This window comes from Halichoerus grypus, chromosome 2 (genome assembly GCF_964656455.1).
Source record: "Halichoerus grypus chromosome 2, mHalGry1.hap1.1, whole genome shotgun sequence".
Taxonomy (NCBI): Eukaryota; Metazoa; Chordata; class Mammalia; order Carnivora; family Phocidae; genus Halichoerus; species Halichoerus grypus.
In genome coordinates, this window is record NC_135713.1 from 64,160,129 (window position 1) to 64,185,745 (window position 25,617).

General features: G+C 41.5%; 1 protein-coding gene across 7 annotated transcripts in view; it reads left to right on the forward strand.

The window, feature by feature from the left end:
* Positions 1-25,617, forward strand: part of ZNF346 (zinc finger protein 346) — a 69,509-nt gene that overhangs the window by 37,922 nt on the left and 5,970 nt on the right. For 2 of the 7 annotated variants that reach the window (XM_036084907.2, XM_036084904.2), the window contains 5 exons: positions 11,290-11,393; positions 11,990-12,082; positions 13,843-13,987; positions 18,006-18,239; positions 24,961-25,054. In XM_036084907.2, the coding sequence (XP_035940800.1) occupies positions 11,290-11,393; positions 11,990-12,082; positions 13,843-13,987; positions 18,006-18,239; positions 24,961-25,054 (670 nt within the window). Of the gene's footprint in view, positions 1-11,289; positions 11,394-11,989; positions 12,083-13,842; positions 13,988-18,005; positions 18,240-23,835; positions 23,927-24,960; positions 25,055-25,617 lie in introns of those variants that run through there. The other 5 variants (XM_078066912.1, XM_036084905.2, XM_036084906.2 and 2 more) reach the window with 5 other exon arrangements.

The following is a 25,617-nucleotide window of genomic DNA, read 5'->3' on the forward strand; positions in this document are numbered from 1 at the left end:
TTGTAGTCCTTAGCAGAGCTAGCTGCTTAACTCTAACCCAGAAGTACAAGAACTGTCTGGCCTTCTGTGCTAATCCGGTCAAGTAATCTGCAGTAAAATCAGATGGTTTGTTTGCTTGGTGAGCAAACTAATCTTGGAAAGTTTAATATGTTGCTTGTGAACTGATTGCCCTGGGATAAAATGGAATTTTGACCATACCCAAGGAAGATATATTTAAATTTGGGGTGGTACCCAGATCTGTACCCTTGTGTATACTTCTCCAGTTTTAAAATTAGTCTAGTCTGACTCCTAAATTAATATGGGCTCTCTGTCTGCCTCATAATTTCAAACTTGTTTGGTACAAATCCCCCCAAACATCCCAATTTCCTTTCACTAATTTGACAAACAGTCATTGATACTTGCTCAGTTCCCAGGACTGGCTGGGCATCAGAGCTACAGAGATGAGGAAGATACTGTCCTTGCCCTGGAGGGGTTTATAGTCTAGTCCAAGAAGCAGACACCAAAACAGTTTCAGTATAATGTAATGGGTGCAGTGAAGAGGAATGTGTAAGAATTGGTTGTGCACAAAGAGGGAGTGACCTTTGTCCTTGAGGGACAGGGAAGGCATCCCCTGGACCTTGAAGCAGAGAACACAACAGCTGTGCTCTAAAAAGTGAATTGCTTATGTGTGTATGAATGTACAGTGTCACTTAGGACCCAGTTCATCTTCCTACTCTCCTTACTTTCCAGTATTTGTATGAGGTTTAGGTAGATACTTGTAACACCAAGTTCTGCTCAGCTTGGTTTTCGTTTTGTTTTGTTTTTCTCTTAGCACTTTCATTGAGTTATAATTTATATACCATAAAATTCACCCATTGTAACTGTACAGTGCAATGATTTTTTAGTAAAAGTACAGAGTTGTGTTTTAGAATATTTCTATAGCTCCAGTTAGTTCATTTGTGCTTGTTTACATTAAATCTCCACTCTTACCTCCTGCCCTAGGCAACCACTGTCCTCTATAAATTTACCTTTTCTGAACATTTCGTATAAACAAAATCATACAATATGTAGTCTTTTGCATTTGGCTTCTCTTGGCATGTTTTTGAGGTCCAGCCAAGTTGTACTGTGTATTAGTACTTCATTACTTTTTGTTGCAAAATAGAATCTCATTGTATGGATCTTGATTTTTTTATCCTTTGACAGTCTCTGCCTTTTGAGTGGGCTGTTTAGACTATTCACATTTAATTTCATTATTGATATGGCTAGATTTACATTTTCCACTTTGCTATTTATCTCCTTTACATTTTGTTCTTCCCTTTCTCCTTTACTGCCTTCTTTTGTATTAAGTATTTTTTAGTGGACCATTTTAATTTTTCTGTTCATATTTTTTATACTTTTTTTTTTACTTTTTTATTTTATTAGTGCCCAAGGGACTACAAGATGCATCTTAACTCATCACAGTCTACTTCAAATTAATACTACTAACTTAATTCTGGTAAAATATAAAAACATTCCTCCCCCTCCTTTGTAGTATTATTGTCATGTATATTATTGTCATATATATTACATCGATTTAGGTTATAAACCTAATTATTCAGTGTTGTAATTATTGATTTATACAATATGTCTTTCTTTTAAGATTTATTTAGTGGCTCAGTTGTTAAGCGTCTACCTTCGGCTCAGGTCATGATCTCAGGGTCCTGGGATCGAGCCCCGCATCGGGCTCCCTGCTTGGCGGGAAGCCTGCTTCTCCCTTTCACACTCCCCCTGCTTGTGTTCCCTCTCTCTCTGTGTCTCTCTCTGTCAAATAAATTTTAAAAATCTTTAAAAAAAAAAGATTTATTTATTTTAGAGAGAGAGAGAGGGCGCACAGTGGGGAAGGGCAGAGGGAGAGGAAGAAAGAATCTCAAGCAGACTGCTGCTGAGTGCAGAGCCAGATGCGGGGCCCGATCTCACAACCTGGAGATCACAACCTAAGCTGAAACCAAGAGTCAGGCGCCCAACTGACTCTGCCACCCAGGCACCTGTATACAATATGTCTTTTGAAGAAATTAGGAAAAAAAATATTTATAATGTCTTTTAATTAACCCACATATTTACCATTTCTGGTGTTCTTTTTTTCTTCCTCTGGATTCAAGTTACCACTTGGTACCACTTCCTTTCGGCTAGAAGGGCTTCCTTTAGTATTTCTTTTTTTTTTTTTAAAGATTTTATTTTTTTGTCAGAGAGAGAGAGCACAAGCAGGAGGAGTGGCAGGCAGAGGGAGAAGCAGGCTCCCTGCTGAGCGGGGAGCCCGATGCGGGACTCGATCCCAGGACCCTGGGATCATGACCTGAGCTGAAGGCAGCTGCTTAACCAACTGAGCCACCCAGGCATCCCTCCTTTAGTATTTCTTACAAAGCAAACCTGCTAGCAATGAATTCTCTCAGTCTTTATTTGGGAATGTTTTTATTTTGCTTTCAGTCTTAAAGAATAATTTTTTAAAATAACATCTTTATTTATACATAATTCATATGCCATAAAATTCACCCTTATAAAATATACAGTTCAGTGGTTTAGTATATTCACAGAATTGTGCAACCATCACCAATAATTCCAGAACATTTTCATCACCCCAGAAAGAAACCCTATACCCATTAACAGTCACCTCTGGCAACTGCTCATTCCCTTTCTGTTTCTATAGATTTGCCTCTTCTGGATGCTTCATATAAATTGAATTGTATAATATGTAGCCTTTTGTGACTGGCTTCTGTCACTTAGCATAATGTTTGAAGGATAGTTTTGCTGGACATGGAGTTATTGGTTGACAGTTTTGATCTTCTCACTACTGTTATTTCACTGCCCTCTGGCTTTCATTGTTACAGATGAGAAGTTAATCAAATTATTCCACTATACATTATGAGTCATTTTTCTCTTGCTAATTTAAAGAGTTCCTGTCTTTATCTTTCTTTTTAAAATTTTATTTATTTATTTATTTATTTATTTATTTATTTATTTTAGAGAGAGAGAGAGAGCACAAGCAGGTGAAGGAGCAGAGGGAGCGAATCCTCAAGCAGACTCCTCATTGAGTGCAGAGCCCAACAGGGGGCTTGATCTCACGACCCATGAAATCACGACCTGAGCCAAAACCAAGAGTCAGACACTTAACTGACTGAGCCACACTTAACTGACTGAGCCACCCAAGCACCCCTATCTTTATCTTTCAGTAGTTTGACTATGATGTATCTGGGTGTAGATCTCTTGGTATTTATCCTGTTTTGAGAGACTTGAGACTTTTTTTTTTTTTTAAGATTTTATTTATTTATTTAACAGAGCACACAAGCAGGGGTAGCGACAGGCAGAGGGAGAGGGAGAGGCAGGCTTCCCACTGAGCAGGGAGCCTGATGTGGGGCTCAGTCCCAGGACTCTGGGATCATGACTTGAGCCAAAGGCAGAGGCTTAGCCAACTGAGCCACCCAGATGCCCCAAGAGACTTGAGACTTTTGACTGTATGGATTAATGTTTTTCTTTAATCAAATATGGGGAGTTTTCAAACATTGTTTCTTCAAATATTTTTTTTCTACTCCTTTCTCTCCTGAGATTTCCCATATATATTTGTTTGGTATGCTTTATGTATCCCACAAGTCTCTGAGGCTCTATTCATTATTCTTCCATTTTTTTTTTCCTCTTCAGATTGAATGTTTCTATTGATCTATCTGCAAGTTCACTGATTCTGTCTTCTGCTACTTTGATGTTGATTTTCTCTCGTGAATTTCTCATTTTATTTATTGTACTTTCAGCTCAACTCTGCTTTTTTGTTTCATTTTTTGTTTTTTTTGTTTTTGAGAGAGAGCGCAGGAAGCAGAGGGGGAGAGGGAAAGAGAGAATCTCAAGCAGGCTCCATGCCCAGCATGGAGCCCGACGAGGGGCTCAATCCCATGACCCTGAGATCACAATGAGAGCCGAAATCAAGAGTCAGACGCTTAACCTACTGAGCCACCCAGGCGCTCTTCAACTCTGTTTTATACGTGTTCTAAGTAGAATAATTTTAACACCACATCATCAATACCATTACATTTGCTTTCTTCATGCCTTTTTTCTATGATAAAATTTGAGCTTTTTCAGACCATCAAAGTATGGATTCACAAAATAGAAGTACTGAGGCTAAGTAATCTTAGTGGGGCTAACTGTTCAGTTCATTCTTGTAGACCACCCTGCCCATTAGACTACATTGCCTAACAAATCTGACCCACTGGTAGATTATATCCAGCTTGCTTTTACTAGGATCTTTTGTTGTATGCTGCTTTCTAACTATAGCTGTACCTAGAAATCCACTACCTCCCAAAAAGCCATAATAAGCAGGCTACTAAATTGGTTACATCTCTGAGGACCATCTTCACACAGAAATTGATGAATTTCTGTGGAGCTGAGTTGAAGAGTCTAAGGCCACATATGGGGCCAAGGAATAGCAAGTCATTATAGATTAGCAGTGTTCACCATTAATTGGAATATAGGAGGTCGTTTAGTCATGCACTGACCAGCTATTCTGGCCCTAAGTATCCTGAGGCAACTTTAGGCACATTAAGTCACCTAAAGACAGTTGTAACTTATATTGAGGTGTCATGATAATTTGTCTCCCAAATACTACTTCTCCTACATTCCTTAAGTTTATGAATTATCTTGCTTCTCTACACTAGCTCTCTCTGTCCATACTTCACTGACCCTGTGAAAATCAGCCCTGTGCTAGATCTCTCAGTCTCTGCCCTGTACATCTTCTGGTTGGCTACAATACGGATACAAATCCAGTCCTGCCAATATCATAGATTTGGAAGACAGAAATGCGGTGAAGATCATATTCCTATGGCTTTTGGCTATTGTTACTATCAAGAAAGGTCATGGAACTATGAGATCATCCTACATCAGTATTCCAGAATCCAATATCAAGCTTCATAGGCTGAGATGTAGGTTCATTGACAATGGAAGCTTCTTACTTTCAGCAGGGTTGCAATGGAGGCCTCAAACTATAGCTTTCTGTGTAACAGTCATATATTGTTCCTAGAGACATTTATGAAGGCCCAACCAAGTACCTTCAGTGCCTTTCCAATGGTTTTCTAAGCATCTAATTTCTTATATCAAACCTGTCCCATTCTGGGGAGGTAGTTGGTAGTTGGATTAAAGTTGTAGGTGGAGGGATGCCTGGGTGGCTCAGTCAGTTAAACGTCTGCCTTCGGCTCAGGTCATGATCCCAGGGTCCTGGGATTGAGTCCCGCATCAGGCTCCTTGCTCGGTGGAGAGCCTGCTTCTCCCTCTGCCTGCCGCTCCCCCTGCTTGTGCTCACTTTCCCTCTCTCTCACAAATAAATAAAATCTTTTTTAAAAATAAATAAATGAATAAAGTTATATGTGCATCAGGGCAATAGAGACACACATTCAGGCCACCTTCTCAGAATTCTGATAATTTATGTAAGCTCTTTTTCCCAGTGTGGACCTTAGCTCCTCCAACCTTGTAAACCTCTCATGGTTCTTGTGGGTCAGGAATTTAGGAAGGGCTTGGCTGGACAGTTCTGTCTCAGGGCTTGGAGGGCTCCAAGATTCAGTTCCAGGACCTCTTTCCTTTTCCATCTACACTAGGCATTCTCTTCCAATCCATAGCCTAAAGTATGATTGATATACTTACGAGTCTCAATTTATAATCTCCAGCTCTGACCTCTCCCTTGAGCTCCAGACTTGAATCTCCAACTGACTACTTGATATCTCTACCCATATATCTAATAGACCACTCATGTTTAACATAGCCAAAGAAAAGTCTTAAATTCTCCAAGGCTGTCATCCTCCAGTTTTCATCTCATCTGTTCAGATGCTCAATCTCAAAACCTAGGAGCTATTCTTGACTCCTTCCTTCACTTCCCCACATCCAATCTAAGAAATTGCATATCAGATCTACTTCTGGAATGTAATTCCAAAGCCATACACTTTTCTCTATCTCCATTGCCAGCTTCCATTGGCATCCGCATACAGTCTGCTGACACAGTGATCAGAGTGATCTTTTGAAATATAAGCCAGATCTTTTTGCCTCTCATGGCACTAAAAACAAAATCCATAGTTCAAATCATGGCTTTTGAGGCCTTATATTCATTCAACATGATCTGGTAGGCCTCACACTGCCTCTCCAACTTTTATTTCCTACCACTTTTGTCTCATTCACCATACTCTAGCCACACTGACCTCCTCTCCATTCCTTGAATATGCCAAACTCATCCCTGCCTCAGAGACCTGGCACTGTCTCAGGCTGGAACACTATTTCCCCCAGATCTCCTTATGGCTGATGCCTTATAAGATGGTCTTCGCTGACTATACTGCCCCCATCATTCTCTACCACTTACTTTGTTGTTGTTGTTGTTTAAAGTTTTTTTTTTTTGTTTAAAGATTTTTTATTTATTTATTTGACAGAGAGACAGAGAGAGCACAAGCAGACAGAGCAGCAGGCAGAGGGAGAGGGAGAAGCAGGCTCCTGGCCGAGCAGGGAGCCTGATGTGAGGACCCTGGGATCATGACCTGAGCCGAAGGCAGACACTTAACTGACTGAGCCACCCAGGCGCCCCCTCTTTTTTTTTTTTTAAGATTATTTATTTATTTATTTTACAGAGAGAGCTACTTACTTTGTTTTCATAGCATTTCTCTCTCTCTCACTATTTTGCTTTTTATTTACTTTGTATTCTGTCTTGTTGGTATGGCCCCAGTGCTGGCACATAGAAAGCATTCCAAATATGTATTTGTGGACTGTGTGGATATACTCTCTGAGACTAGGGAGGTTCATTTCATTCATTCAGCTGATACTCACCAAGGCCCTGCTATGGGTCAGGTATTGTACTAGATACTGGGATACAAAGTCATACATGGTCCCTGCCCTATTTAGCCTTTGAGAGTCAGATTCTGAATATCTTTGAAAAAGAACCTCATCTTCTTTAATTAAAAAAAAGAAAATATCCAACATCTCCAGGTCAGAGGAGGATGACTGGAGTGTGACTCCTGGGTACCATCTCCGTCTTACGGGCTTTGCATTCTGAGGATCCTCTCATCTTCCCTTTAAAATAAAAGCTCTTGGGCGCTTGGGTGGCTCAGTTGGTTAAGCGACTGCCTTCGGCTCAGGTCATGATCCTGGAGTCCCGGGATCGAGTCCCGCATCGGGCTCCTTGCTCGGCAGGGAGTCTGCTTCTCCCTCTGACCCTCCTCCCTCTCATGCTCTCTGTCTCTCATTCTCTCTCTCTCAAATAAATAAATAAATAAATCTTTAAAAAAATAAAATAAAATAAAATAAAAGCTCTTGAGGGCGCCTCGGTGGCTGAGTTGGTTAAAATAAAAGCTCTGGCCCATATGTGTTCACAGACCCACTTCCCTTGGTTTCTCTGAACCCAGCTGAGGCCAGCAAGGTCTTTCACAAAAATTTACCAAGCACCATAGGAGAAAAATGGGGAAATAAACAGTGACTCTAAGGGGCAGAAATACAGCCAGACAGCAGCCTTTCTGCCCAAAAGGGCTGGCATAGATAAGCTTTAGACCTTGTAAAGTAGCGAAAGTCACCTTAAAAACTTTCCTACCAAGAGGGGCACCTGGGTGGCTCAGCTGGTTAAGCATCAGACTCATGGTTTCAGCTCAGGTGATGATCTCATGGGTAATGGGATCAAGCCCCACATTGCCACTCCCTGCTCAGCAGGGAGTCTGCTTGATGATTCTCTCTCTCTCTGCCCCTCCCTCTCAAATAAATAAATAAATCTTTAAAAAAAAAAAAAAAGTTTCCTACCAAGAACCTCCCTCCAGGGCATCTTGACCTCATTTTGGTCCAGAGTGGAAGATAAAAAACATGAGCTTGCTGTCCCCTCAGAGTTTTCTGGACTCTGTCCCTGCCTCAGATTATTGGTGTCATGATAGAACTCATGCCTTGCGTGAAATTTTACTTCCTCCCCAAAGGTAAGGCTTAGTTCCCCACCCAACAATTAAGAATAGTTAATGTCATGGTTTCCTACAGTGTAGAACTTGTGTAATATGTTAGGTGAATTGAGATGTTTCAAAGTCAGATCAAGAAAAATTTTAACACTTACCAAGTTCTAGAATAAGAAATATCTTAGGGCACCTGGCTGACTTAGTCCATGGAGCATACAACTGATGATCTTGGGGTTGTGAGTTCAAGCCCCACGTTGGGTGTAGAGATTACTTAAAATCTTTAAAATATATATATATTCACAGGTACAATCTAGAAAATAATTAATTTTCTCAGAAGCACAGGACCCAAAAAAGAATTTGACATATAACATTCGTCATTAACAACGAGTGTGTACTAACTAAGCCAGACACTGCACTAAGTGCTTTGTATGGAAAACCACAAGGATAATACATTTTATGAGATACATGTTACCAGTACAGTAGTCCCCCTTATTCATGGGAAATATATTCTAAGATCCCTACTGTGAATGCCTAAAACCACAGATGGTATCGAACCCTATATATATTTATATTTTTTCCTATACATACATATCTATGATAAAGTTTTATTTAGAAATTAAGTACAGGGGCGCCTGGGTGGCTCAGTCGTTGGGCATCTGCGTTCGGCTCAGGTCATGATCCTCGGGTGCGGGGATCAAGCCCCGCATCGGGCTCCCTGCTTGGCAGGGAGCCTGCTTCTCCCTCTCCTGCTCCCCCTGCTTGTGTTCCCTCTCTTGCTGTGTCTCTCTCTGTCAAATTAATTAATTAATTAATTAATTAATTAAGCACAGTAAGAGATTGACAATAACATTAATAAAACAACAATTATAATAACTTACTGTAGTAAAAGTTATATGAATGTGGTATCTCTGTTTCTCAAAATATCTTACTGTACTTACCCTTGTGGTAATGTGAAATGATTAAATGTCTACATGATGAGATAAAGTGAAATTAATGATGTAGGCATTGTGACATAGCATTAGGCAACTACTGACCTTCTGAAGATATGTGAGAGGGAAGATCATCTGCCTCCAGACTATGGTTGACCATAGGTAACTGAAATCACAGAAAGTGAAACTGCCAGATAAAGGAGGGCTTCTGTACTCCCATTGTAAACAGAGGAAAACCACAGGATGGAGATTAATTTCTTTTTTTTTTTTTTTAAGATTTTATTAATTTACTTGAGAGAGAGCATGCACCCGAGAGAGCAAGAGCAGGGGGAGAGGCAGAGTGAGAGGGAGAAGCAGGCTCCCCACTGAGCAGGGAGCCCGACTTAGGGCTCCATCCGAGGATGCTGGGATTATGACCTGAGTGAAGGCAGACGCTTAACGACCGAGGCACCCAGGTGCCCTGAGATTAAGTAATTTCTATAAAATCACACAGTCACAGAAACAGCAGCAGGATTTGAACCCAAGTCAGCATGCCTGGGGGGCCCAAGTTCCTAACCAAGATTTGTACCACACACATTTAACTAGTATTAGATACTAGTTTGTGTTTACTGTATAATAACAGGATTAATTAACCTTTTCTCATGAAGGTAAAAGATCATCGAGCAGCATCTTTTTTTTTTTTTTAAAGATTTTATGTATTTATTTGACAGAGACACAGCGAGAGAGGGATCACAAGCAGGGGGAGAGGGAGAGGGAGAAGCAGGCTTCCCGCCGAGCAGGGAGCCCAATGCGGGGCTCGATCCCAGGACCCTGGGACCATGACCCGAGACAAAGGCAGATGCTCAACAACTGAGCCACGCAGGCGCCCTGAGCAGCATCTTCTAATTGATATTTATCCTCCAAAATTACTTTTCAAATCTTCTGATTTATTCCAAAGAAACCAATTTTTAATGTTTCCTTAATAAACAAATTCACATTCTTTCCATACAAAAAGAATATTCTAGTCTTTCAATAACTAAACCCCAGTACAATTTTCTAACCAAAACGCTGTGTACAGTTATACCAATGTAAATTTTAAAATCAGAAAATGCAGGGTGCCTGGCTGGCTCTGTCAGTAGAGCATGCAACTCTTGATCTCAGGGTTATGAGTTTGAGCCCCACAGTGGGTATAGAGATTACATAAAAATAAAATCTTTTTGGGGTGCCTGGGTGGCTCAGTCGTTAAGCGTCTGCCTTCAGCTTAGGTCATGATCCCAGGGTCCTGGGATCGAGCCCCGCATCGGGCTCCCTGCTCGGCAGGAAGCCTGCTTCTCCCTCTCCCACTCCCCCTGCTTGTGTTCCTGCTCTCGCTATCTCTCTCTCTCTGGCAAATAAATAAGTAAAATCTTTAAAAAATAAAAAGAAATAGAGAAATAAAATCTTTTTAAAAATAAAAAAATAAATAATAAAATCAGAAAATGCTATTGATCTTTTAGTGGAATAAATGTTGGAGTTGCTTTATTTTTAATTCCACAGAAAATGTTCACAAATGATAAAAAAGATACAGAATTTATTATTACAGTTTAAAAAAAGAGTGATAAAATGATTCTCTTTTCAAGTCTTTCAATCTTTCTTTTTTTTTTTTTTTTTTTAAAGATTTTATTTATTTATTTATTTGAGAGAGAGAGAATGAGAGAGAGCACATGAGAGGGGGGAGGGTCAGAGGGAGAAGCAGACTCCCTGCCGAGCAGGGAGCCCGATGCGGGACTCGATCCAGGGACTCCAGGATCATGACCTGAGCTGAAGGCAGTCGCCTAACCAACTGAGCCACCCAGGCGCCCTAAGTCTTTCAATCTTTCTGATTCTATCTGGGAAAAATGTCTTAACACCTTTCTTCACAGTTGCTGCTCTCTTAGTCTTTGTAAGGAGAGCTCCAAGCCTCTGGTACCAGTGTCAGTCTAGAATTACTTCATTTTTATTGGTATCTATTTAAATTTATGATCTAAAGATTTCTTTTTAAAAGAATTTATATCATGGTGATTATAGTTAATAATGCTGAATTGTATATTTGAAAGTTGCTAAGAGAGTAAATCTGGAAAGTTTTCATCACCAGACAAAGATTTGTAACTATATATGATGACAGATGTTAACTAGATTTATCATGGTGACCATTTTGCAATATATACAAATATCAAATCATTATATTGTACACCTGAAACTAATATAATGTTGTATATCAATTATAACTCAAAAAAATTTACTTAGTAAAGAAAATTGGCTTACACAAAATTGTAAAGTTATTATATAGGTGATATGAGTATATAGCATGAGTCATGAAAGCATAGGGAAGGAGTGACTAAGGTGTGTCGAGATATAATGATATGGCATTCCATTACTCAGTGCCTACGTTTGAGACCGGGTTCAAAGACAGTGCTGTTGAGGTAGGTTTTTAACTCAAAGATTTTTTATTTTCCTCTCTGTAGTGGAGCACATGATCCAGAAGAACCAGTGTCTCTTTACCAATACCCAGTGTAAGGTTTGCTGCGCCTTGCTCATTTCTGAGTCCCAGAAGCTGGCACACTACCAGGTATGCCATTGTACCTTTAGAAATACTTTACTTTCCAAAATAAAAAAAAAGAAATACTTTATTTTCCACACTCAGTGCCAAGCCCTCACTTCTCCCTGGCTTGCACAATGAAGTGTATGTAATTCCTTCCTAGCCACCCAGACATTGCCTCCATGCATGTTGACTGTGATTTGAAGGTTGACTTAATTTTTCTCTGTCTCATTTCTCCCATCCAAATCAGGATCATCATACTTATATCTTCCCTCTCAGTGCAGTATAGTAGAAAGTATGCACTTTGGCTTTAAATAGACCTGAGTTAGAATCACAACTCTGCTGCTCATCTTGGGCAAGAAGCCTCACCATCTTCAGTCTTAGTTTCCTTATCTGTAAGATAGAGATGATGGTAATTTTCTCATAGATTGCTGTGAAGGTTAGACTTAATAGCACGTAAAGTACCTTGAACAGAGTAGGAGCTCAATAAACTAGGTTTCTTCCCCTATCTTCTCCTCCTCAAAAGTTTTTGTGAGGATGGATCAGATGAAAATCTAGTATTTTTGAGTGCCTTAGATATGAAATGGCATTTGGCTATTTTTGATCTTTTTCCTGGGTTCTTGCAGAGCAAAAAACATGCCAACAAAGTGAAGAGATACCTAGCAATCCATGGAATGGAGACATTAAAAGGGGAAACGAAGAAGCTAGACTCAGATCAGGTAATCCAGCTGCCATGTTGAGACTGCTCACTTTCTGATGAAGCCAACAGGCAGGTTGGTGTGGTGGAAAGAAGGTGGGCTTTGAGTCAGACTGAATTGGCTTCAAATCCTGGCCATGTTGTGTGACTTGGAAAAGTCTTGTTACTTCTCTAAGCCTTGATATCTTCCTCCCTAAAAATGAGAATGCTAATATCAACTATATTTTAGGATTTTTCCAAACTAAAATGAGGGAAGGTTTATAAAAAGCACCAAACACAGAGCCTGGCACATAGTAGGGCTCAGTAAATCAAGCCATTGTTATGCATTACCACCCAGTGGTTTATTGGAGCAGGACAAGAAGCTTCCCCTTCACTACTCAAGGAGAAAAAAGGGAAAGAAACCAGGCTGCTTGCTTTCTTGAAATGGGAGGGAAAGAGCTGAGTTCAGCACTTGAATGTTTTGAATAAACAAGTGGAAAAAACACCTTTCCAAATGCCTGTTCCGATTGAGGTGTAAATGCACTTGCTTTTTGGCTTAGAAATACTGTGAGAATTATGCTGAAACAATCCTAGTCCCTCAGGGGTACCATTATTTTTGTTCCATGGGAGGTTGTTCAAATGTCATGGGATGAGAAGTCCACTGATGAGGGCCCAATACCAGCTCTGCAACTTACTGGTTTGGTGACTTTGGGCAAATCACTTCACCTCTCTACTTTACCCATAAAATGGAGATAATAATTCCTACCTTTTAAGGGTATTGTGAGGTAAAATTCCAATTCCTAGTGGATGTTCAGTGAATGAAAATTTGCAGATTGCTTCCTATTATATATAGTGGTCACAGGTTTGGAAGGGCCTTACTCATCCCTTCTCCAAAGTCACTGGACCCATCCCCTAGTTGCCCTTCTTATGATTTAGAATTCAGAAAGACAAGACCAACTCTATGACTCTGGACAAGTCACTTCACCTCTTTGTATCTTGATTATTTCAACCCTCGGGGTGGTCCAGTAGTTCAAATGAAGTGACATTCCCCTTCAACAAAGAATTATCCAAAATGTCAATAGTGCCAAAATTGTAAAATGCTCTTGTAACGAATACTATTCACAGATCAGACCTCAGAGAGCTGGGAGCTCTTAACATAGGCTTGAAATACATTGTTTTCTGGCCTAATCACAATCAACAAATAAAACCCAAATATCTGCTTGTTCAGCAAACCCTGAATATCTGCTGTGTGCCAGACTCCAGCAGGGTGCTAAGGATAGGAAACAAAGATGAATCCAGTGGTCCATGCCCAAAGTCCTCCTAAGCTGTGACACTGTCAGTTTGGGTGACAAGTGGTATGATAGAGGTCTGTTTAATGTACTCTGGGCATGCAGAGATGGAACAAGATTAACTTTTTCTGAATACCCACACAAAGCAGCTCGATAATTGTGTACTGAATGATTTTCTTACATAATAATCTCCCAGAAGTGAGATATATATATATATGCCTATATATATATAGGCCTTGAAGGCTAAGCCGATACATGCTAGGCAGGAAAAGAGGAAGATCATTCTAGGTAGCAGGAATGGCCCAAGCAAAGCAAGGAAGCAACAGAGAATAAAGTGGGGAATGGTGAGTAGAACCTGAAATGAAGTAGCTGGAGAAAGATCCAGAAAGGTAGGTTGGGGTTAGTGTGTGAAGGGGGCCTTGAATTCCCATTCTTCTATGGGCAATGGGGAACCATTGAAGATTTTCTGGCTGGGCAGTGGCGTGATCAGACCTGTGTTCTTTCTCCCAACCAGAAGAGCAGCAGAAGCAAAGACAAGAACCAGTGCTGCCCCATCTGTAACATGACCTTTTCCTCCCCTGTCGTGGCCCAGTCGCACTACCTGGGGAAGACCCACGCAAAGAACTTAAAGCTGAAGCAGCAATCCACTAAGGTGGAAGGTACTGGTTTTCCTGAGTAGTGCTATATCGGTACCCCTCCCATCCTCAGGGCACCAATGCCAGGTGCTCCCAGAAATGCTCACTGGGGCCACAGACTTGGAGAGGTTGAACTACTTTGAGAACCCTTAAAAATATCAAAGTAGACCCAGCTTCAGTGAAATGCAGCCTCAGAGTTGTGCTCACCTAACTTCCTTTCTTTGGTTACATCAGTTTTTCTCTGTAGAAGCATCTTAGCCCTGAGCTTTTGTCCTGACAAATAATTATAATTGGGAGTGCCAAAGTCCTCCAGGCCGTGCATACCATGAGAGCATTCTATCTCCTACCTCCCCACTTAGGTTTTTCCTTCCCAGCATCCACCGGCCCTTATTACCATGTGTTCCAAGTTGAAAGCTAAATCCTTGTCTTTTTCGTGTGCTCAGGTTATGCCCTGCTCACTTTAATCCTCAAAGCTACCTATTCTCCTCAAGACAGGGACTTGCTTTTCAAAGCGGGACACTTTAGTGCTGCCACTGCTGCCCAGCAAGCCGTGTTTGCAACTGTCATGAATTCATTTCCAGTGCAGTGACTTCTAAAACAGTCCCCTTTATCTTGTCACCACTGGTACTCAACCCCCACTCTCATCTCATTAACTCCTGACTTTCTGGGAATTTTTAACCTGTGCTAACTGCAGTCAGCCAAGAATGAAAGTTCTTTGATTTTTATTTCATTTTTTTCTTGGTAATTTTTGCTTCTTTATTTATTTTGGACCAAGAAGTAAACTAACTGTACTATTTATAATACTTGTTATTCTTTTTTATAATACTGTATTATGAAAACAAGACAACAGTGTTTTGGAAGACTTTGAAGATAAGGTGAAAAATCACTCATAATTATACCCTCTTAAACACACCCAAATCTAGTTCATGCTATGAAACAACAGAATATGGACTTTGAGGTCACAGACATGCAGGTTTAAATCCTGATGCTGCTATTTACCATCTATATGACTTAACTTCTTTGAACCTGAGTTTCCTCACCTATAAAATGTTAATAATACTATCTACTTTATGGGTTATGAGGATGAAATAATGTATATAAGGAACCTAGGACTTAACAGATGCTCAGTAAATGACAGCTGCTGCTGTTAGTATTATCACCATCATCGAGATAGCCAGGATAAGTGGAATCCCCTTATCAAATGTAGTATTTGCTCAGGCATCCACCACCTGGAGCATGTCATTGGCCTCGCTTATGGTTTGTTCATCATTGAGTTATACTAGTACTAATGGCTTTTGTTTAAACTTGGTGTTGGGGGCGCCTGGCTGGCTCAGTCAGTGCAGCATGTGACTCTTGATCTTGGGGTCGTGAGTTCGAGCCCCACGTTATATGTAGAGATTGCTAAAAAATAAATAAATAAATAAAGTCGGTGTTGGTACAAGAGATTAAAACATTAGGCCAAGGGAAACTACCTTAAGAACAGAACTTTATAAGGACATTTATCTTTATATGGATTGATCTTTTCCATAAATGGGAAAATTCCCTGGAATATTCCAGGTCCCAAAGATTCCATACAAAGAGATTATTTTCCATGTTCATTTTTAGCCTTTGCCACATACAGATAAGTTTTGATATAGTTGTAATCAAAGTGCATCTACCATTTGTATACTGCTTTTACTTTTCACAGAATTTTGTAGTTTAAGCACATTTCCATGTTATTATGTGAGTGTAGAACTCTATTTCTGAAATTAAACATTTTTCTAATGTAAAAGTAATAGAAGCATGTTGTAGAAAATACGGAAAATATAGGTATATGAAAAGAAAATGTACCTATAATTTTACCACTCAGAGATAACCACTGTTAACATTTTGGAGTAGTGTTTCTCCTCTAATCTTTTGTTATGTGTATGTGTGTATATCTGTGTGTATAGTTGTTTTATGTATATCCAGATTAAATCCATATATATGTCCATATAAACAAAGAATACTTTAAATGGCCTTATTATGTTTATAAAAATGATACTATGCATACTCGCTATGAGTAATTCTAGTGCAAACAATGCAAAAAGTACAAAGAAGAAAGTAAAATATCCCCCAAATCCTACCACCGAAAGAGAAACACTATTAATATATTGGTGACATTTTCAGAATACCAGTAACACATAAAGACTGTGCATATATCTTTTAACAATGATAAGATCATATTGTGTGTGCAATTTTATACACTTTCTGTTTAATATAACATTTGTATTTCCCCATGTTATTAAAAACTTTTTTATAAACATTTTAATGACTATATAATAGCCCATCATACCATATTTAACCATTCCTCTAATGTTGAACATTTCCCCCTTCCCCTTTTTTGATATTTATAAATAACAGTACAGCAAACACCCCTGTAGAATACTCTTTACATACTTCCAGCTGTTTCCTAAGAGAAGACGCCCATAGTTGTTATTTTTTGGATGTCCATAAAGCGGTTCCTCCAACTTTACTTAACCATTTACCTCTGATGTTTCTCTTCAATATCTTTTAAAGAATGACCTTTTTATGTTTTAACAACCATTATTGTCTCTCCTTTCTGATGTGAAAAATCTACATTCATTGTAGAAAAGTTGGAAAATACTGAAACGCACCCTTTTACTCTATGCCTTTGGCCTTTTTTCCATGCATCACCAGTATGTTTTTTCATTTGTTTATTTTACAAAATTGAGGACATAAGAAACAGATTGCTGTATAACCTGCTTTTTTTAACATAACACCACATACTGAATATTTTCTCATATATTAAATATTCTACAACATGTGCATTACTTTTCAAGTGACTTGCTGAAACAATGGACAGGGAATGTTAGTGGTCAGGGAAATTGAGATTCCTATGCTGGAAAACCATTGTGAGAAAAGCCAGCAAGTTTCCTCTGGCTTGCTAAAAATCCTCAAAACTTCCCCCATTGAAGTGGTCCAGGGATGAACAAGCATCTGAGCCATCGATCTGAGTGCTGCTGAGCCCCACTTCTCTTCCACCATTGGTGGGGGTTCTAGGCCACAATTTTTAAAGCAGTGGTTACTAGGTTGACACCATTCTAGCCACGTGGACTCATTAGTGAGTCTTGGCATTCACTCCATAAAGCAGCAGTCTGGCCTGCCATCAGTATCAAGATATATGTTGACCCACAGGAGGCTTATGCATATGCCTATAACAGATTCTGATTAACTGAATTCATTGACCAAAGCCAGGGATGTTTTCTGAAGGTGAAAGCATGATCTGTAGCCCTCAGGTTACCCTACCACATTCTGGCAGCCTGGCATAGCAAAGACAGCATGGTCTTTAGGGTCACACAGACAGGTTCACTCGCTAGCAGGGTGATCTTGGACAAGTCACTTTACCCATCTGAACCTTGGTTTTTCTCTATAATGTGGCAAAATGATATCTATCTCATGGGATAGTTCTGAGGACCAAAGGAGGAAATAATATATACAAAGCATGTAACTAAATGTCAGTGTCATCCCCTCTCTCCCCTACTCAGCCTGGAAGGCAGTGTAACCCAAAAGGCCTCCCTAGGATGGTTGCCTTTTCTAAATGACCCTCCAGGTCCTCAGGCCCTCAGTTGCTACATCTGTGCATTGGGTCCCAGCTCTGTAACTAGGGCACTTTGAGGATGGGACTAAAACACCCAGGTTTCTTGTCCCACTTGCTGTGAAGTTCTCGGGAATTCTGAGGGATAAAAAGACTACAAACATGTACGTTTCTAGTCTGTTGTAATTGGGCAACTTGATAGCAGAAGCCTCCTCAGAATATGAGATAATCAGGATTCATGTACCTGAAGTAGTGAAAGCTGCTGATCAAGTAGCTGGTCTTTGAGCTCCCCCAAATCTTCCCAATTTTCCCAATTAGAGAAGGCTTTCCGTGTGTGTCACACAGGCAGAGTGCCACATCTGCAAGTGTGATTAGTGACCCAGCCTTTCTTTCCATTCAGCAGACTAGAAAGCTTGGCACCTTCTGGGTCTTTTCATTGTTTCTGTTTGAACTCTCTCACCGCAGCTCTGTCGAAACGCCTTACAAACCCTTTCCTTGTGGCCTCCACCTTAGCCTTGCACCAGAATAGAGAGATGATAGACCCAGACAAGTTCTGCAGCCTCTGCCATGCGACTTTCAACGACCCTGTCATGGCTCAACAACATTATGTGGGCAAGAAACACAGGAAACAGGAAACCAAGCTCAAACTCATGGCACACTATGGGCGGCTGGCAGACCCTGCTGTCACTGACTCATCAGGTAAGAGGGCCCAGCTCACACCCAGAGCTGGATCAGGGCCTGACCACTGGAGTTCCCCAGACTACCAAAGCTGTGCCCTTTCTTCCTTACATCTAAAGCAGGCGTTGCAAACTCAAATGCCTGCAGAAACCAGACAGGAAATTTCAATAAGTAAAAGAGCCAAGAGGGGATTTGATCAGCTGAAGAGTACATGCCTCTCCTAGGCAGCTCCAGCTAGTTACTACCGTATCTTCCGTTTTTCAAAAGACTCTAGAAAGTCAGATTTCTTTAAGAATTCCCCTCATTTTTAGGGGCGCCAGGCTGGCTCAGTCAGTAGACCATACAACTCTTGGTCTTGGGGTTCTGAGTTCAAGCCCATGTTGGGTGTAGAGATTACTTAAAGATAAAATCTTAAAAAAAAAAAAGAAAAAGCCCCTCAGTTTTAAATGTGCCACCAAATTTTTAAAATGTTAAACCCTGTGTGAGTCAAACCTGTCTGCAAGCCAGATTTGGGCCAAGGGCCACCAGTTTGCAACCTCTGATTTAAGCTCCCTGTCATCCACATTCCTGTGTGAAGACCTCAGTAGCCTCTGTCAGATGTTAGAGTGTCCTCAGGGCCCCTCATCTCTCAGCAGCTCAGGCCTGCCTATATCCTTGGGATAGTGTGGTGAAGGACACCACTCTGACTCAGAGAACATTAGTTTTTCCCTGACTTCAAGATGCCAGTCAGCATCACAGGACTAAGCATTCATGAAGAGTTAAGAGCCTTCCCAATCACAGTAACTACTTAGGGCTTATAATAAGAGTGGGGGAGGGGAAGATTATTATTTTCTCTTTCATTCAGTCAGTAAATGTTTATTGAGCGCCTACTCTTTTCCCTCATTGAGGGAACAGTCCCTGTCTCCTGGAGCCTACATGAGCATTCAGTGGGTCCTCAGGGTTTCCACCCAGGCCATGGAGATGCAGCACCAGACAGTCAACTCTTGAGGCCCCCATGGCATCCAAGTACAAACAACTTGGCCTCAGGGAACCTGCTGCTCAGGGTCATCTGTGCTCTTGCCACAGTCCTGGAAAGGTGAACACCCAAATGTTGTAGATGTTCCAGACCACATATGAGCAAGGGGAGAGATCATGCCTCTCTAACAACCCCCAAACCCAAAGCAGCCATACAACACAGGTCATCACTGAGCAGTACTGACAAGATGAGATGGGCATGAAACAGTGGCTTCAGCAGGGTGCTAAGGAGTGTTCTTCCAGTGCCACTGAAGGACCTTGCTTTATAAACCTCTTCAAAATTGGATATTTACAGGGCGCCTGGGTGGCTCAGTTGGTTAAGCGTCTGCTTTCAGCTCAGGTCATGATCCCGGGGTCCTGGGATCGAGTCCCACGTCAGAAGCCCGCTTCTCCCTCTGCCTGCCACTCCCCCTGCTTGTGCTCTCTCTCTCTCTCTCTCTCTCTGTCAAATAAATAAATAAATAAAATCTTTAAAAAAGAAAAAACAAAAACAAAATTGGATATTTACGTAGTGTTCCCACATACAAGTAATGCCTTCCCCTTTAACAGGATCAGCCCCATATGCTGAGGAATCTGGAGACTTCAGAACCAAGCTCCTCAGAACCCTTCTTCTTTTTTTTTTTTTTTAAAGATTTTATTTATTTGAGAGAGAGAGTGTATGAGAGGGGAGAGGGTCAGAGGAAGAAGCAGACTCCCCACTGAGCAGGGAGCCCGATGCGGGACTCGATCCTGGGACTCCAGGATCATGACCTGAGCCGAAGGCAGTCGCTTAACTGACTGAGCCACCCAGGCGCCCCAGAACCCTTCTTCTATGACACCCTCCTATTTTGGCCTGAGACTGATAGAGACAACATAGCATCCAGCCGGCATGACCCAGGGTTCTCTTGCAGCTGACCCTTCTTTGCTCCAGCTCCTGGCCCTCCTTTATTTGGCCCTGCCCTGGTCATTTTCTCATTATCTCTGTCCACTGCCAGGACTTAAACCCTGCCGTGTTTTAGGCTGCTTATCTTAACTTGTATCCATTCTATTATCTTAAGCCAAAGTCTCCTTCCTATATCTACTCCTCCATTTGTCTAAGACTAATTACCATACTTAATCCTAGAACTGTATCCTAGATCCTTTCTTCTTGCTTAAGGCATCTGACTGCTTTACAGACCAGCCAAAATTTTTCATGAGAACCTAGGCAGGGGGCAGGGGTATCACACCCCCTTTGATATTAACATATATATTATAATTTAATTCCCTCAGCATTCCTAAAAATAGGTATGATTTTTTCCATTTCACAGATAAAGAAGTTGAGACTCAGAGTGACTTGCCTAAGGTCAAACAGCTGATAGGACCTGATGTTAAGTGACAGTATCAGTCTGTGTCTCTGGCTCTGTCTGGCTCCAAAACTTACACTCCTTCCCCCTGCCTCCAGCTCTGAGTATACTTGGCAGGAGGCTTTCCAACTACAGGACATCAGTAGAGGCACTGAACGCACTCTGACCCCCTTCTTACCCATAGAGTGGGATGCTGATCTAGGATATGCAAAGCAGTGGCTTGAGCTGACAGGGACTTCGCCTTAGTAGAGGTTTTAGGTTTGTTAGCAGCTTGACTTTTCCCTGCTGGCCTCTGCCAAAACTTGTTTGTTCATTCAATCAGTCAGTCATCCTATACTTACCTGCGGCTGCTGCACTCCAGGCTTAAGCTAGATGCTCTCACATGTAATTACCTGATTTAATCCTCACAGCAGCTCTGTTGTGCAAGTTTGATTATCCCCATTTTACAAATGAGGTCATTAGGATCAGAAAGGTGAGGTGATTTGTCCTGAGTCCCACACTAGGCAGCAGCAGGCAGAGCCAGCATTGAAACTCGGGTCAAGTTCTATGTTGGGTCCAGAGAATAGTTTCCATGGGGCTCTTGTCAAAGTGTTTCCTGACAAGTATGGGTCAAATGTGAGATGACCCAGAGTGTCCAGATCTCTCCCCCAAACAGAAGCTGCAGCATCCACCAAGCAGAGCAAAGACTTGGAGTTTGCTTTGTAATTAAGGCTCATATGTCTCTTGTTTATCCAAGAATACCATAACTAAAGCCTGCATTTCAGGCAGTCAAATCCTTCCAAATGCCAGAGCATTCAACATCCCGAGGTTACTGCGATCCTCCTCTGCTTTACCCCATCACTTTCTCTCCCTACTTAGGGCCTTTCCTCCTACATAGAACAGGTCTGCTTTCTCTGCCCCATACGGATCCCTCCGGTTTCTTCAGCCACTACATAGGACAGGTTTTCAGGTCTTGTTAAATTCATATACAGCCAAGAAATATTTGTTGGGTTCTTTCCTAATATATGCCAGGCATTGTATGTATGGTAGTAAATAAGACAGGTATTGCCCATGTTCTTATGGAGCTTAGAGGTTAGCAGAGAAGATAGGCATTGATCAAATAACTAAACAAATGGGACACCTGGATGGCTTAGTCAGGAGAGTGTGTGACTCTTTTCTTTTTTTTTTTTTTTTTAAGATTTTATTTATTTATTTGTCAGAGAGAGCACAAGCAGGGGGAGCGGCAGGCAGAGGGAGAAGCAGGCTCCCCTCCGAGCAGGGAGCTCGATGCAGGGCTCAATCCCAGGACCCTGGGATCATGACCTGAGCCAAAGGCAGACACTTAACTGACAGCCACCCAGGCATCCTGAGTGTACAACTCTTGATCTCAGGTTTGTAAGTTTGAGCCCCATGTTGGGTGTAGAGATTACTTAAAAATAAAATATTAAAGAAAAAGAAAATGGGGCACCTGGATAGAGCAGTCGGTTAAGTGTCTGACTCTTGGTTTCGGCTAAGGTCATGATCTCAGGTTGTGAGATCGAGCCCAGCGCTGGGCTCTGCCTTCAGCTTGGATTCTGCTTAAGATTCTCTCTGCCCGGGGCACCTGGGTGGCTCAGTCGGTTAAGCGTCTGCCTTCGGCTCGGGTCATGATCCCGGGGTCCTGGGATCGAGCCCCACATCGGGCTCCCTGCTCAGCGGGGAGCCTGCTCCTCCCTCTCTCTCTGCTGCTCCCCCTGCTTGTGCTCTATCCCTCTCTCTCTCAAATAAATAATAAAGTTAAAAAAAAAAAAAAAGATTCTCTCTGCCCCTCCCCCCTGCTCTTGCTCTCTCTCTTTCTCTCAAATAAATAAATAAATCTTTTAAAAAGTGGGGGGGCACCTAGGTAGCTCAATTGGTTGAGCACCCAGATCTTGATTTTGGCTCAGGTCATGATCTCAGAGTCCTGGGATCGAGCCCCACATCTGGCTCCGTGGGGAATCTGATTGGGATTCTCTCCCTCCCTCTCCCTCTGCCCCTCCCCCCCACTTGTGCACATGTGTGCGCTCTCTCTCTCTCTCTCAAATAAATAGACAAATCTTTAAAAAAAAAAAAGGGAAACAAATGGGATAACTTAAGATAGGGGAGCAGGGGTCAAGGAAGGGTTCCCAGAGTGTAAGGAGAAAATAGTGTTGGGCAAAACGATTCTGGGAAGATGAGCAAGCATCCAGTCATGGTGGTGTTGGTCATGTTAAGGATTTGGGCCTTTATCCTAAGAGCATTGGGAAGCCACTGACAGTTTAAGCATTATTAGATCATTCTGCTTACAAAGTGGAGAATGTTTTGGAACAGGGAGGAAGGGGAGTGTGGAGACCCCAGCAATGAGGATATTGTAGTAATTCATACTGGAGAAGATGGGAGCTTGGACTAAGGTAGCAGTGGAGAAGGTAGACAGAAGTAGATGGATTCAAGAACTATTTGGAAGTAAAATTGCCAGGATTTGGCCGTCAAATGTGGGAGGCAAGGGGCACCTGGCTGGCTCAGTCAGTAGTGCATGCAGTTCTTGATCTTGGAGTTGTGAGTTCAAGCCCCATGTTGGGTGTAAGAGATTACATAAAAATAAAATCTTTACCAAAAAAAATGTGGGAGGTGAAGAAAAGGGAATAGTCAAGAATGGTGACCAGGTTTAGTCTTAAGCTATTAGGTGGATAGCCAGGTTTCATCAGCTTAAGTTTAAGACGCCCATTAGATATCCAAGTAGACAGTTGGATATATAGCTCTAAACCTCAAAGGAAGGGTCTGGGTTAGAGATACTGCCATTTGGTAGGTCAGTAGATGTTAAATATTGATAGTTTCGTATGTTTTAAGTGGTAAAGTCGGGAATGAATCAGACCCCCTAGAGAGTTTAGAGAGAGAAGAGCTGAGGGTCTAAAATAAAGGCTTCTGGAAATTCTGTCCGTTAATGTCTAAAAAGGACCTGAATTCTGATTGCAATAATTTTCCCCTTAAATTCTTTTAAGGGTTGTGTCTTCCAGGAAATACCTGAAGATACAAAGGAAACAAATGTAGCTAGGAACATTGGCTAGTTTGTTGGAGTAGAGGCGATCATTGGTGTTCACAGTAGCTCCAGCTGCCATAATAGAAGGCTGGTTTTAAAAGATACTCTCCACCTCTTTACCAGACTGACACGCTGAACCCATAAGAGTAAAATAATACTAGTGATGAAAGCTCACATTTGTTGAGCACTTACTATGTGTCAAATGCTTTTACTTAAATCATTACAATAACCTTATGAGGTTGATACTAATATTAACCTCATTTTATAGGTAAGGAACCTGAGTCTCAGAGAAGCCCCACTTTTACAAATGAGGAAACCAAATCTCAGAGAGGTTAAGTAACTGGCCTGTGGTCCTACAGGTAAGAAATGATAGATCTGGGATTTGAGCCTAGGTGATCTCACTCCGGAGTTGTGAAACTTTAGGATGGCAGATGATTGGAAAAGTGTCAGAACCGGAGGGCTCTTGAAGTTATGTGTACAGCTGCCTTTCTTGTACAGCTAATATTTGGCACGCTAGAATAAGTACAACCTTTGTGGCCAGCCAAGCCTGAGTTTGCCACTTCCTAACTCTGTGTTCTTAGACATGTGACTGTGCCTTGTTTTCCTCACCTATAAAATAACGGTAATGATTCTCACAGGATCGTTGTGAGGGCCAGACAAAATTATTTAGTGTGTATGGCCTATATCAGATACTTGGTTAATAATGCTGCTTTTTATTATAAGTATTATGGTTATAAGTTATGGTGTAATTGGCTTATAGTTGAGAAAAGCTGAGGATCAGAAAGTGGAAGGGATTTAGCCAAGATCACATGAAGGCAGAGCCAGGAGTCCAGCTCCATATCTTGGCTCCTGACCCATGCTTTCTACTAGACCATGTGGACAAAGACCACTTTGTCATTGGATCAACCATGGTAGTAAGACAGGGTGTCTGTGGGCCCCAAGGTAGAAAGACAGATTAATTTTCATAGCAGGCATTCTCATTATTACTATTATTGCAAGCCCAAGGAGAGTGACAGTTTCCCAGAAATCTCTCAGTGAAAGGCATTCTTAATGAGGCCACTTAGCACAGTTAGAAGGTAGAAAAGACAGTTAGACCAAATGTCACCTCTTTGTTCTGTCAGTCTTTTATTTACTCAACAGACAGCTACTCTGCACCAGGTTCAATGCTGGGGATGCTGCAGGGGATGAGGAGGTTCCCAACCCCAGGAAGTACATAGGCACATAGCCTGCGTCCCCATGAGCAATGAGGCCTCTGGGATGCTCATCAGGGCCAACCACCTAACCTCACCCCACCATCCATCATCCTCAGAAAGGCATTTACTGTCAAAAGCAGCAGTCCCCGGGTCCCATTTTATTGGATAACTAAGCATCTTGATTTTTATGTGTGTTTCAGCTGGGAAGGGCTACCCCTGCAAGACGTGTAAGATAGTACTGAACTCCATAGAACAGTATCAAGCTCATGTCAGCGGCTTCAAACACAAGAACCAGTGAGTAATCGTCCTTTGAAATTCAAGGGTCTGCAACAAGAACTCAGGTCTTCTAAATAAAAACAAAGCCAAGTATTCCTTTGCTAAAATGGAATCCTGGCAGCCTTTTCTCAGTCAACAAAAGATCAATCAGTTAACAGAAAGAAGTGTCTCCTCTTTAAGTTTTTCTCCTGTCAGCTTCTCTGCAGCCTTTGGACCTGCTGGGCTGAATTTTAGTAGAGAAACATAGTTTCCTTGGTGGTCTCCTAAAAGTACTTAGATTTTCTGCCCTTTAACAGTCTGACTAGGGAAGCTTTTTTTAGTCCCCACCACCGGTGCAAAGAACCTATTCTTGATTGTCATCAATTTTGTGGCAAGAGCTCCCTCTAAGGGTTATTACCAAATATGACCAGGTTTGTTCATTCCTAGACCAAATATTTATTGAACACCCTCTGAGTGGTGGCCAGAGACCCAGGCCCTGCTCTCATGACCTTACATTCTGATGGGAGGAGACAAACAATAAACAAGTAAACAACCAATAATTACAAATTGTGGTAAGTGCTTTGAAGGAAAGAGGTAAACAG